We start from the raw sequence: 12991 nt of genomic DNA, 5'->3' as shown, positions 1-12991 counted from the left end.
GGCCTAATACGTAGAATATTTAATTAAATAGCATAGAGTATAGAGTCAGGGTTCGAACTCAAGACCTCTGCTCTGATACCATAATAGAAAATAAAATATAATATAAAAGGAGATGGAGAAGAAAGAAAGAGGGAAAGAGACTTGAGGGCTACATTTTTGCTTTCTCAATTGTTGCTCAATACAATGCATACATCCTTATTTAGAAGGAAATTGCATTGAGATAAGATAAGATAAATATATTAAATATTATGAAAATCAAATCATGATAATATTAAATGAATTATTTATTTGATTAATCTTCAACATGTTGGAGTCCCTAGCGTTAAAATGTAAGTGATCAACCAAAAACACAAAGATTAGGTTAAATTTGACCTAATCTTGAGGTTTTGGTTGATTCTTTGAAATGGTGAGTTTATGGTTTTGATAAATGCTTAATTTAGTGTCTTGGCATGATATTAGATCCAATGATTTGATGTTTATGAGTTGTTAATTTTGGGTCTAAGCATGCATGATGATGGGGTTAATGGCCAAGTAGCAAGCAAACATCATTTTTAGCCTAAGAATGGTTTGGCCTGTAAGAGTTCTTATAGTAGGGATGAGTTTTTATAAACTTTAAGCCCATAAATGGTCTTAGAATGGAATTTACATGAGATATGTAACTTTTGGTAAGTTTTAGGGCCCGTTTGCAATTTTCATAAGTTTAGGGGCTAATTGTAATTTCCCAAAAGCTAAAGGGTAATTTTGCAAATTTAAAGTTAGTAAATTTATTTTTTATGAGGATTAAGTGAGAATTTCTAACCCTAGAATGTCTCTCATTTCAACCTACACTACGCTTACTTTAAGCACAGATTTATGTAAGTTAGCTTTTAACTTGTAATATATTTATGTATGTGGGTTGGTAAGGTCCATGCAATAAATGCATGTTTTAGTTTAGGCCTTGTTATTTGATATTTCTATGCCATGCCATTGCATTATAAGCTTCAATCATGGATATCTGTCACCTGTCACGATTGTCATGTCATAAGCATACAAGTCTATCAAGAAATCTTTTCTTGAGTCAAGTATGAATTGATAAGAAATCATGGTAATCCCATGAACTAAGACTAAGCAATCATGGTAAGTTGGTAACCCCATAAGATAAGATATCAGGAAAACCTTATGAGATAAGATATCATAGAAACCCCATGAGACAAGACCTCTATGTAAGAACATGAATAATAATGCATGATTTTTTTTTTTTTATATGAGGAAGCACGTCACGAAGTTCTGAGTAAACTCAGTTATTGAAAAAGTTAATGTTTTTGCATAATCAAGTTCGTGTTTATAATAAATACATATCATGTTTATTGTATTGCATGCTTAATATACTGTTAGTAGCTTAAGAACTTTACTTGTTGAGATTTTATAAATCTTACTATGGTAGTCCCAACTATCATATCCCCTAGAATGGTAGACGATGTGACAAGAAGCGGAGGAACAATGTGCAATTGTCTGGACAAGGTCAAATAGGCCAAGGAGGAGCCTTAGGGAGATGATTCTCCAATTGTTGGATATCATTTTGGAGTTGATAGCGGAGTTGTGCTAGCAACTTGGCGCTTAGATTATATTTATATTTATATGTAATTAAGGAGTTACAACTCAAGTACTATGTTTATTTTTACATACTAGTTGGAACTATTATGTGACTTTTGGTTAAGTGATTATGAATGGAAAGTAAATATGTTTTGGGATTAGCATTCTGGTATAATGTAAGTTGGTAAAAAAAATTATTTGCTGCATTTACTACATACTGTTAGAAGCATGCTAGGTGCATTGTATTCTTAACTGTCATCAACGGAGGTATGTAACCTTGTGTTGCATATCCCAACGCTTCAAGTTCTGTCAAATCCCAATTGGATTTTGGGGGCATCACAACTCTAGTTAAACAAATATCCCACTAAATCAAGCCATTAGAACAACAAAGCAAATCAAAAATAGCAACAAACCAATCTGAAGCCCATCGAAAGATAGCCAAAAAACACTATTGAGGGCCTGATCACCACACCAAATGTCAAAATAGAAACGAATCATAGATCCCTCGCCAACAGCATAACTATTATGACTAACAAAGCTCTCTTAGCCCTTTCTAATGAACTTTCAAAGCCCTACACCATTAACCCAACGAACTTAATTAGAACACCAATCTCCCAAACACTTCCATACTTCCAATCAATGACCTTTCTCAAAGTGACTCCCCTTCTGATTAATATCTCCATAGCCATTTCCCCAATAAAACCTTATTAAATATTTTTATATTACGAACTCTCAACCCTCCAATCGAAATAGGAGAACAAACTTTCTTCCAACTAACAAGATGGAGTTTAGTTTCCTCTACCATACCACCCCCATAAAAATGCACAAAACAACTTGTCAATACGATTGGCCACCCTTGAAGGAAATGGAAACAATGGTCGAAAACAAGTGGGGAAATTAAAAAGAGTACCATTAATAAAACTAAATTTACCCCTATAGATAAATATAGTCATTCTAAACAGTCAAAATTTTCTCAACTTTCTCAACAACCTCATCCCAAATAGTAAGGCGCCCCCGAGGAAGATCTAAATATTTTAGAGGTAAATAAGCAAGTTTACTGCCCAACAAGCTTGCCAAGCTATTGATGTTATGCACTACCCCCACCAAAACTAACTTTGACTCTCCAAGGTTCACCTTAATGCCCGAAACAACTTCAAAACATAATAACATAACCCTTAGGGCTTGAATCTGATCATGATCCACATCACAAAATATGAGGGTGTCATTTGTAAAAAGAATATGTGAAAGAGTAATAGACCCGTTAATGGTATTACTAACCAAAAAACCTAAAAGAAACTCTCCCTAATAGCAGCCTCCACCATCCGACCCAACACCTCTATAATAATGACAAAAAGGAAATAGGATAAAGGGTCCTCCAGTCTTAAACCACACGATCTATGGATAAAACTAACAAGGTTACCATTGACCGACATCGAGAATCAGGCAGTAGAAACACAATGCGTAATCGACAAACACCACCTTTCCCAAAATCCGTATCTCCCAAGCATGTAGAAAAGGAAGTCTCAATTCAAATGATTAAATATATTTTCTATATCAACCTTACAAAGAACAACAACACCACCCTCCCTCAAACGACTGTGTAGGCATTCATTAGCAATGAGCACCAAATCAAAAATTTGTCTTCCCCGAACAAATGGATTTTGGAGCTTAGAAATAAATTTGCTCTATCATCTTGCTCATACGATTAGCAAGAACCTTTGATATTATCTTATAAATCTTGCTCACAATACTAATAGGTCAAAAACCTTTAGCTTTAAAGCCCCAGGTTTCTTGGGAATGAGAGTAATGAAAGCAGCATGAAGAGATTTTTCAAACTTCTTAAAATGATTTTTTTTTTTCCTTTATATATATATATCACATCTTCTTTCACAATCTTTTTCTTTTTTTTTTTATTTTTTTTATTTTTATTTTTATTTTTTTTAATCACATCTTCTTTCACAATCTCCCAACAAATTTGAAAAAAATGTCATAGAAAAATCATCCGAACTAAGAGCTTTATCTTTGACCATCCCACTAACCACCTAAAAAACCCCATCTTCATCAAACAGTTTCTCCAACCAACTCTCACTAAGAGGATTAAGAGAATAAAAAACCAGCTCACCAATTTTAGGATTCCAAGAAGCTAATTCGGTGAGAAGATCATAATAATGCTCTATAAGATCCTGATGTGGAGATGAAATCACACAACCATCGGAGTGAAGCATCTCAATAGCATTGTTCCTTTGGTGTGAGTTGGCCATTCTATGAAATAATTTAGTACATTTATTCCTCTTTTAGCCAAAGAGCTATTAATTTTTATCGCCCAGAGATTTCATCCAACGCCACCCTCTCAAGTTCTCCCTCCACAATTTTTTTTCTCAAAAATACCTCCATAAAAAGAACCTCATACTCCTCCCTAGATTTCAAATCCTGCAACTCCTATACGGATTATGCGGAGCGTATTGTGCCACCCATTAATTAAACGTGTAGGTTCAAGCTTTAAAGTCTGATCTTGGTCGGTTCGGGTGTATCATGGTCTGACCCACCCCCTACATGCATCCCTCTGTTCTCCCATCTGTAGTGTACCTTAGAAGTCCGAATGCTCCTCACCCGGGAGATCTGATTACTTTTTAGCACCAAATAAGCCAGGAGTCAGGACTGCAAGTCAGGCAACTCCTCTGATTCCTTATTCGAAACTGCTCAATACTTTCCCAAATGTGAACCTGAATCCATGTTGGTTGGTTTCCCCTTTTTCCTACTCGATTCCAAATAATAGTTTTTCTCCTACACAAATTCACAACGAACCAAACATCATTTTTGTAATAGATGCTGGGAGGGTTCGTTTTGGTGGAAGCAACACTAATGATCCATTTTTCAGCTTCATAATTTTATCTAAACAGCACCGACGAAGGCAGTAAATTATCAACAATTTTGAGTACTAAGATAAATAGAGAAATAGGCTTATAAAAAGCCAAAAAAACCAGGCTTTCATAATAGATTAGACGAGCCCCTTCTACAAACATGATATTGTTCTCTTCAAAACTGATATAATTTTGAATATAAACAGCAAAATATATTAGCAATACGTCTTATTGGAGTAACTAGAAAATATTTAGAACTTGAAGGTGCAGAATCCATGTAAGCCCCATGCTTTTTGATCGGTCAGGTAAGCCTCATGCTACTCCCAGCAAACACTATTAATCAAATTGAACTCCCACTGGGAGCTGTCTTCTGTTGTTTCCATAGCTGTCATGTTAAGTATCACTAGTGTTAGCGACTAACGACCCACAACTTGAAAAATACATTTTACAAATAAAGTGAAGATCGCATTAGATGCATTGATCAAAAGCCTCTTTGCTTTTTATCTGTAGGAAGTTTCGGGGTTCAGAAGTTGCTTTTATTCAATCGTGCCTTATTGGAGAAATGGTAATGGCATTGTGCAAATAAGAGAGTGCATTGTGCAAATAAGAGAGTTTGTGGCGGTTGAAAGCGGATGCTAAATATGGTACTTCATGGGATGGGTGGTAATCTAATAAGGTAAATGGTTCCTATGGACGCTAAATATGATGCAAAAATACGTGGCGAAGAAAGATTTTTCCAGCTTTACCAGTTCTAAAATTGGTGATAGCTTTAAGATTTGGTTCTGGCATAATGATTCGTGTGAAAATTGGTCCCTACAGGAAGCCTTTCCAAAATTATTTAGCAATCTACATTCTAAAGATGTGTCTGTGACAAGTAATTTACATTTCTTTAATGGTTCTGAATAGTGGGATGCCTCTTTCATTGAGTTTACAGCAACCTTGGGAGGTGGATTTCTTTACTTTCTTCTTTGATGAATTATATTCTTCAAGATGGGGGAGAGGTACAGAAGACAAGATTAGGTCGACACATTCTCTGACGGTAGAATATTTGAAGTCAGATCTTCCTATAATGTCATACTTCCACAGGCTAAACTTCATTTCCTTAGGATACTTGGAGAACTAAGCCGGGTGGCTTTTCTTCTTTGGATGGCTACCAGAGGAAAAATTCTCTCTCTGGACAATTTTGAGGACAAGGCACATATGGGTAATGAAAAATGCTATTCATCATCCTAAAAGTCCCTACAAAGGATGACACTCAGATCATCATTTCCCATTGGTGATTGCTATAGGTGCCGAAATCTGTTGAGCATCTTTTGCTTTATTGAGAAGTGGCTAATGATTTCTGAAATCATATATTCAGTCTATTTGGAGTGGATTGAGATCTCCCTAGACGCGCAATGAATCTCATGGTGTTGGAAAGAACAGTGTGCCTGCCATCATTGTGAAGATTCGTGGAAATTGACTTCATCTTGCCTAATGGGTGTAAATGGGAGAACAAAATGATAATTCTGTGTTTTGAAGATTGTGATAAATCAAGGAATATATTAAATTTCTTTCCCTTAAAATCCTTTTATCTATGGGTGGTCACTCGTATTTCTGATACTAATCTTATCCATCCGGATTTTCTGCTATTTCTTTTTTATGTTTAGTGTATATGTTGTGTACTCCCTGGGTACTTGAATTTCACCGCTTTCTGAGATTGAATAAAATTTCACTTAAAAAGAAAAACTAACTCGCATACTGAAAAAAATAATAAAGAAAATAAACATTTTATTAAGTAATAAAGAACATAAGCATACCATTTAGTAAGCTCGTGATGCTCTCCCAGGGTTCTGATCATCATTGGTTTTGTCCCCAAAGACGGCAGACTGACTAGTACGAGAATTTCCAAAGCCACCATTGTTACGGCTTGGTAGATTATCACCAAATCCACTAGACCGGCCTGAACCAAATCCACCAGATCGGTCTGAACTACTAAAATCACCAAAACCACCTGACCGACTAAACCCAGAACCACCAAAGTTCCCACCTTGAGATTTACCAGTGCCAGGGCCGCCAAAGGAACCAAAACGTCCAGAACTAGGTCTACGATCTTGACCTGGTCTACCAAAAGAATCACTATAGCCACCACTACGCCCAAATCCAGGATGCCCTTGACCACTAGAATGGCCAAAACCACTATCACCAGATCTACGATCCCTCATGCCTCCAGTAAAGCCAAATCTACCACCACCACCCATGTCACCTAACATGTCCCTGCTTGCACCACCCTCAGTAGCAATTCTAGGCAGCTGATAACAACAGGTAATCATACAATCAGCATAAGAACATAGAAAGTCAGGTAATGTGGAAACAGTCCCACATTGTAGATTTTACATGAGCAGTGCATGTGTTTGTCAGAGAGAGAGAGCCCTGCTAAGTATCTATAGGGAAGGTTGGCCAGACCAGGAGGATTGGATTCACATGTAGGAAAGGTGCCTGAGTATCTGGGAATGCATTTGTAGGATGAGCTACTCATGGATATTGCAGTCAGCAGTGTGTTTTCATGAATGCATTTTGTAGAATACGCACATGTATATCTAGGATCAAGAAATAGCTAGCTTGCTACTCTACTGGTTCAGAGTAAACTAGTAATATAGATCGTTCATAAAATTCTAATCACAATACTCTCAGAAAACTAACTTTTTCCCATCAATATCATACAAAATGCAGCAAGTATTAAACACGGCTATTTCAAGTAAACTGATGCAAATGGAAAGTAAGATAAGTCCTAACCTCTGTAAATTTGCATCCTACTTCTCGCTCTATAACTCGTACAGCCCTCGTCTGGTCCTGTGTGTAAATAAGGATAGCACTTCCTTTCTTCCCAGCACGACCTGTTCGGCCTGATCGATGAACGAATATCTCCGAGTTGTTGGGAAGCTCATAATGTATAATCTAGGCAAAAGATGAGTTAAAATTGCAAGCAACAAAACAAATACTTCCACCAGAAAAACTGCATCAATATAAAAATTCCCCTCCCCAAAAGACAAAATTGTCTAATTTCAATCCACAGAGACCAAGAAGCACAATGCAAATCCAGAGAAGAGGAGCCTATTATCTGTGATGCACCCTTCCTCACAAGGCCAGGAATGCTGCCAACTTTTTATAATCGTTAAAAGTGCCAAATGTGAAAGATTCTATAAAGCAAAAATAAACCATGCTTTATTATGTAAAAGAGTCATATGTATCACTAGTTAAAAATTGTTCAAAGTCATGTGCTAATCACTTAAAATTAAACAAAAAAACATAAATCATAAATAGCTAGGCCTTCTCCTCTTGTCCTTAGCCAATTCCTGTCCCACACCTTCATCCTCACATTTATTATCACCCGGGACACTTAACACAAAAAAACAAAAACAATGAGTTCGAATACTCAATAAGCAATACATCACGCAGCAAACATATTATACTTAATTCAGGCTTTTCCTTTAAACCATCATGCACAAACATTTAACGATCATTCTGTTACATAGAATCCATCAATCATTCATAAAATTTCCCCTTGTGCTAGTGGTTGACGATCATGATTCCACTTGAGAACCCGGATGAGATCCCATTAAAAGGAGATGGACATCACTAGTCATGAGCCATTATGACGCTACCATTTGCCCCACTATCTGTTAAACATTATCTATCAGCAGTCATCATTTATCCATCATCAGTCATCAATCATTCAGTCAGTTTTCCTTTCCTTTCTCCATTCATTCAACAACAACAACAATAATAATATTTTTTTTATACGTAACAGATTATATTAATAAGATAGGCATAGCCCAAGTACCCACGGGGAACAATAATAATAATTACATACATATCATTGCATAGCAGAAGCATACAGTCAAATCCATTTACATTCACACGATTTAATAATAAAAAATATATCAATGAATAGCATTTAAATATAATAATAATTAAAAACACACTTGCAGCAATGAGCCTTGCATTTATAAAGATATGTTCATAATCACGAAACTTAGATGTTAAACAATTTTGAGTGTGCTCATATAATTTAGAAAACGCGCATTTCAGAAGGCATGAGCATTTATAATTACATAACTCACAAAAGATGCAGGCAAAGGGCATGATCATATGTACTTACCTAGGATGAGGCAGCAGTAAATTTAAGGTAGCTTGAAGTGTTCTGGTCTAACCTGGCAGTTCATAACTGAAGTGTTCTTCAACACTCTATTCACTTGCGATTCTGGCATTGACTGTAATGGGGCTAGTTTTCATAATTTGCATGTATCCATTTCTAGTTCCTAGTTTCTGTTAGGTGTATTCCATGTATACTTCCTGTGTACTTGGGCTATGCCTCTTTTCAATCAATAAAACTTTATTATTATCAAACAAATTTCATGAATCTAAGTTCGAGCTAATGCCGTAAAGCTGCTGTGGGTATGTGTTATTTACACTGGCAGTGAGTTTTCTTCACTTTCTTGGGAGTTTTTGAAAGTGGACATAGAAAAGAAAGTAAAAAGGTGAAGGGCAGCACCACAGGGTATGTTTTTCTCATGTGTAGCAGTGGGGTGTGATGGAAAACGCTTGGTTTTCTCTCTGGCTTAAGGCTGGCAGCAGATTGGGGATCTTTGAAGCTTGAAATCTAAAACTATGATTTGGTTTATTAAAGAAGAGAGGGGTGGAAACAACGTACTTATAGAGTTTTTATCAAGGATTAGGACTCCTAGTTGTTCTAGATGTGTGGCAGCAGTGCTTTTCCTAGTTTGTTTGAAATTTCTTGGAGTATCTAATAAGAGGGGCAGCAGGAGGGGCATTTTTAGTTGCTGGGTTTTTGTTTCCCTAAAGTGTTGGGACTCCTAGAGTGTTTATGAGTCTCAGTTCGAGTGTTGTTCAATCCATAGATTACACTTGATTTTTCAGTTGGATCAGGCCTCCTAGAGTGTTTAGGTTTTCTCAGATTGGTATATGTGCTGAAAGGGTCCTCATCTGTCTAGAATTAGGCTTTCTAATGAGTTGGGGGCTTTCTTGGACTTTTACTGGCTCTAACAACCACTTTTCTAGGTGTTCCCTTATTAGAAACGTTTGTTGGAGGAGCTCATAGGCCTTTTTTTCAACATGTTATTTCTTTGGACAACAGCTATAGATTTTAGTGGGCTCAGTTGCATGATTTCCTTGTATCTATTTCTTCATCTTCTTCTTAACTCATCGTCTTCTCTCGTATAATTTGTACTTGGGCTCCATCTAGATTTCTATTAATAAAATTTTTCCCCATAAAAACAAATTGATTATCTTTTTATCTATAATGATTCTTTCAAAACAACAATGCCAACACTAGAAATTCTACGTACTTTCTTCATACATGCATACAGACTGAAAAAGAAAAAGATCGGGTAACAGGCCAGACAATCATGTGAGAAAAATGAAGAACAGCACAAAAAAAAATAAAAAAAAACAAAAACAAAAACAAAACTTGCACTCAGCACAAGTGTCGAGCCAGTTTTTTTAAACTCAGCCAGACCAATCATTAGAACTGCTTTAAGCATTATCCCATTAATGAAATTCTCAAGGATGTACAGAATGGTGAAATTCATGAACCATCACTTTGCAGTTAAATTTACAAAAAAAAATTATAAACACAATAAAAGAACAAGACCAGGAATTTTGTTTCTGCTACAATTTCTTCGAGTGGGGCAAGGGGAAAACAGATTTACTATAGAAATGCAAAAAAAAAAAAAAAAGGTGCTGAACATACCAATTACGAACTAAGGAAGGGATAAATCTATTTTAACTAAGAAGGTACAGGTAAATTGACAGCAAAGGGGGGTTTATGATCACAAAAAACAAGTTAACATGAAAAAGAAAAATGGAGAATAAATCTACCAGATCAACATTAGGTATATCAAGGCCACGAGCTGCGACATCAGTGGCAACTAAAACATTAAAACTCCCATCTCGGAAACTGGCAAGTGTTCTTTCCCTCTGACTTTGCGAGATATCCCCATGCAAAGCTTCGCATCTGTAGTTTCTTGCCATTGCATATGCCAATCGATCTGCATCACGTTTTGTTTGAGTGAAAACAATACACTTTCCTCCTCTTGCATGCTCCTGAAAACAAATCTGATAGTGAGAATGCAAGCAATGAAATGATAAATAAATAGTTGATAACAACATAAAACAACCACGGGGAAATTTTTTAATATAAGAAGTCTAAAATTTATTAAACTTGTGGAACCATACTGTTATCAAAGGCCCAATAACTGAAGCTTTTCCATGCATGTCTGATGCAATTGAGTACAGAGAAATTCCTTCAGCCAACTTTTGATCAGAATCTCCAACCTACAGTACACTTGAGCAGCTAATGAGCTTGTAAGCAAATTCTACAATTCCGTGAATTAAATTTGGTATGCCATTTTAAACGAGCAACATTATAGATTAAACCTTTGTAACACCTACTCCTATAATGACATTGACTACTACCAATAGAATCAAATCAAACTCATGAAAGTAACGATACAAGAAACCATAGAATCTGATCCATCAAATAGACCTTTAATAAGTAGGAATAGAAAGAACCACATTGATAAATGGTTGTAAACTTTTAACCATATAATCTGATGATTAGGGGCTCGTTTGGACACTTGGAGTATCTCAGAATTTTGTGAACAGTAGTAAAATGTTTGAGTTAAAATGTTTATTGGGTTTTGGGAGATTAGAGAGAAAATTTTGAATAAAAATTAATGATATTTTTGTTTTCAAGTTAAAAAAAGTTGTACTAGTTTTTGTGTTTTGTTTTTAAGTTTGCAAAAGTTGTAATGACTAGGTAATGATTAGATGAAAAATTTGATTATTTGAAATTGAAAAGTATTTTGTGTTTTGAGTCATGTTTGGGAAGAAATTGTGAGAAGTTTTGAGAATTTCTCATCTCATTACCCAAAGGTACCCTAACTCAAATTAAGCTGCATACTCACCAGATCAATGGTAACTGGATCTTTTAGGTAATTTTGGGTGAGCTTTCTAATCCAAGATGGCATTGTTGCAGAGAACATCAAACTCTGACGACTCTGGGGCAGCCTCTCCAAGATTTTTTCAACATCCTCCTGAAAGCCTACTTGAAGCATCTGGTCAGCTTCATCAAGAACGACAAACTGAACTTCCGACAAGTTCAGAGCACCTCTGTTTAAAAGATCAATGATGCGACCAGGTGTGCCAACAGCTACATCAACACCATAATCAAGCTGCCTCATTTGACTTGAAATGGGAGTACCACCATAAACACAAATTGTATCCAAGCCTGGAGCGGACTCGGAAAATTCTTTTTCTACCTGGCGAGCAAGTTCTCTCGTGGGAGCCAAAACCAAGGCCAGAGGATTCCTGCCACGCCTGTGTGATTGAACATAAAGTGCGGATTGTTAATAAAAATGGAATTGCATTACGCACCCAAACGTTTACTACTGATGAGAGGACGCATTTTTTGTTTAAAATTCGAAAATGCAACATGGATATTTTTAGAATAGAAATGAAAGCAAGTGAAGCGAACCCATGTTTGGCATTGAACTTAATAATCTTATCCATAATGGGAATTCCAAAAGCAAGGGTTTTTCCCGTTCCTGTTCTAGCACGACCAATCATGTCACGCCCTTGCATTGCTGGTACCAGCACCGCCCTCTGCGCAGGAGAGAAAGCAAAGAAAGCACCGCAAGGATTTAATAATCAGTTTTGAGAAGGCTATACGTAGCAATTTACATGGCAAAGCGACGCTTGATGGTTATGACAAGGGTTACCAAATGAACACTCGGGGTGACGGGTCACGCAAGACACGCAAACAAATAAACTAAGATAAGAAAATACGATCTTTTAAATTATTTACTTATATCTAGGGGAACCAAAAATAAAGAAGAAGAGAAAAGGAGAGAGCAGATTTTTGTATAAAACCTGAATGGGGAAGAGCTTGGTGATGCCTTTCTTGGCCAAAGCAGAGATAATCTCCGGCGAAATATCGAGCTTGGCAATCTCGAGTCCATCGTCGTTCCCCACCTTGGACGGGGAGGCTTCCTCGTAATCTTCTATGGCTGCGAACCCCGCTCGCGAGGGCAATGAGGCACTGAAATCCAAGGGCCCAGATTTGGCGTGGAAGCCCCTGGCTCTATGTAATAAAGATATGATGCAATTTCCAGAAAGGAGATCAGGTTGTGATGTTGATGGGTAGTAACCATGGTATTGTTTAGGCAGGGTGGTCGTGATTGTTTCGAAGGAAGAGCACGCGAAGGCGGCGAGATTTAGCCTGGAAATTGTCGAAGACGACCTTCTTATGATGATATTCATCATCCTATTCTATTTCGTCTTTGTTCCAAGAGACTGTAGAGAGAGGGAGACAGATAGAGAGAGAGAAATATTTGATATGTTTAGGGTTAGGGTTTTAGGCTGGGCTTTTGGCGGAGCGAGGGTTGGAGACAGCCAAGCGAAGCGAAAGGGTTTATGACTTGGACAATTTTGTGTGCGACCATACGTTGGAAGATATTTATGGGATCAGGAATCAGGGATCAGGATCCTCTGTGCTA

At 36.9% G+C, this 12991-nt stretch overlaps 1 protein-coding gene across 1 annotated transcript; it reads right to left on the bottom strand.

Annotated features, from left to right (window-relative positions):
- Window positions 1-4520: 4520 nt before the first annotated feature.
- On the bottom strand, window positions 4521-12991 carry LOC122295762 (DEAD-box ATP-dependent RNA helicase 53, mitochondrial-like). The gene is made up of 8 exons (XM_043104996.1): window positions 12366-12991; window positions 11971-12098; window positions 11402-11813; window positions 10671-10769; window positions 10314-10538; window positions 7209-7370; window positions 6233-6724; window positions 4521-4818 (listed from the first exon to the last, which is right to left on the bottom strand). The coding sequence occupies exons 1-7, from the start codon at window positions 12756-12758 to the stop codon at window positions 6236-6238; spliced, it is 1908 nt and encodes a 635-aa protein (XP_042960930.1). The 5' UTR covers window positions 12759-12991; the 3' UTR covers window positions 4521-4818; window positions 6233-6235.

This window comes from Carya illinoinensis, chromosome 2 (genome assembly GCF_018687715.1).
Source record: "Carya illinoinensis cultivar Pawnee chromosome 2, C.illinoinensisPawnee_v1, whole genome shotgun sequence".
Classification (NCBI taxonomy): domain Eukaryota; kingdom Viridiplantae; phylum Streptophyta; class Magnoliopsida; order Fagales; family Juglandaceae; genus Carya; species Carya illinoinensis.
Note: the sequence above shows the minus strand (reverse complement) of the source record. Positions and strands in the feature narration are given on the sequence as shown.

Excerpts from the sequence above, each read along its gene's own strand:
- LOC122295762 (XM_043104996.1), bottom strand. The coding sequence starts at position 12,758 with ATGATGAATATCATCATAAGAAGGTCGTCTTCGACAATTTCCAGGCTA. Across the intron at positions 10,539-10,670 it reads TTATTGGGCCTTTGATAACA|GAGCATGCAAGAGGAGGAAA; the intron begins GTATGGTTCCAC and ends ATTTGTTTTCAG. Across the intron at positions 6,725-7,208 it reads TAGGATGCAAATTTACAGAG|CTGCCTAGAATTGCTACTGA; the intron begins GTTAGGACTTAT and ends TGTTGTTATCAG.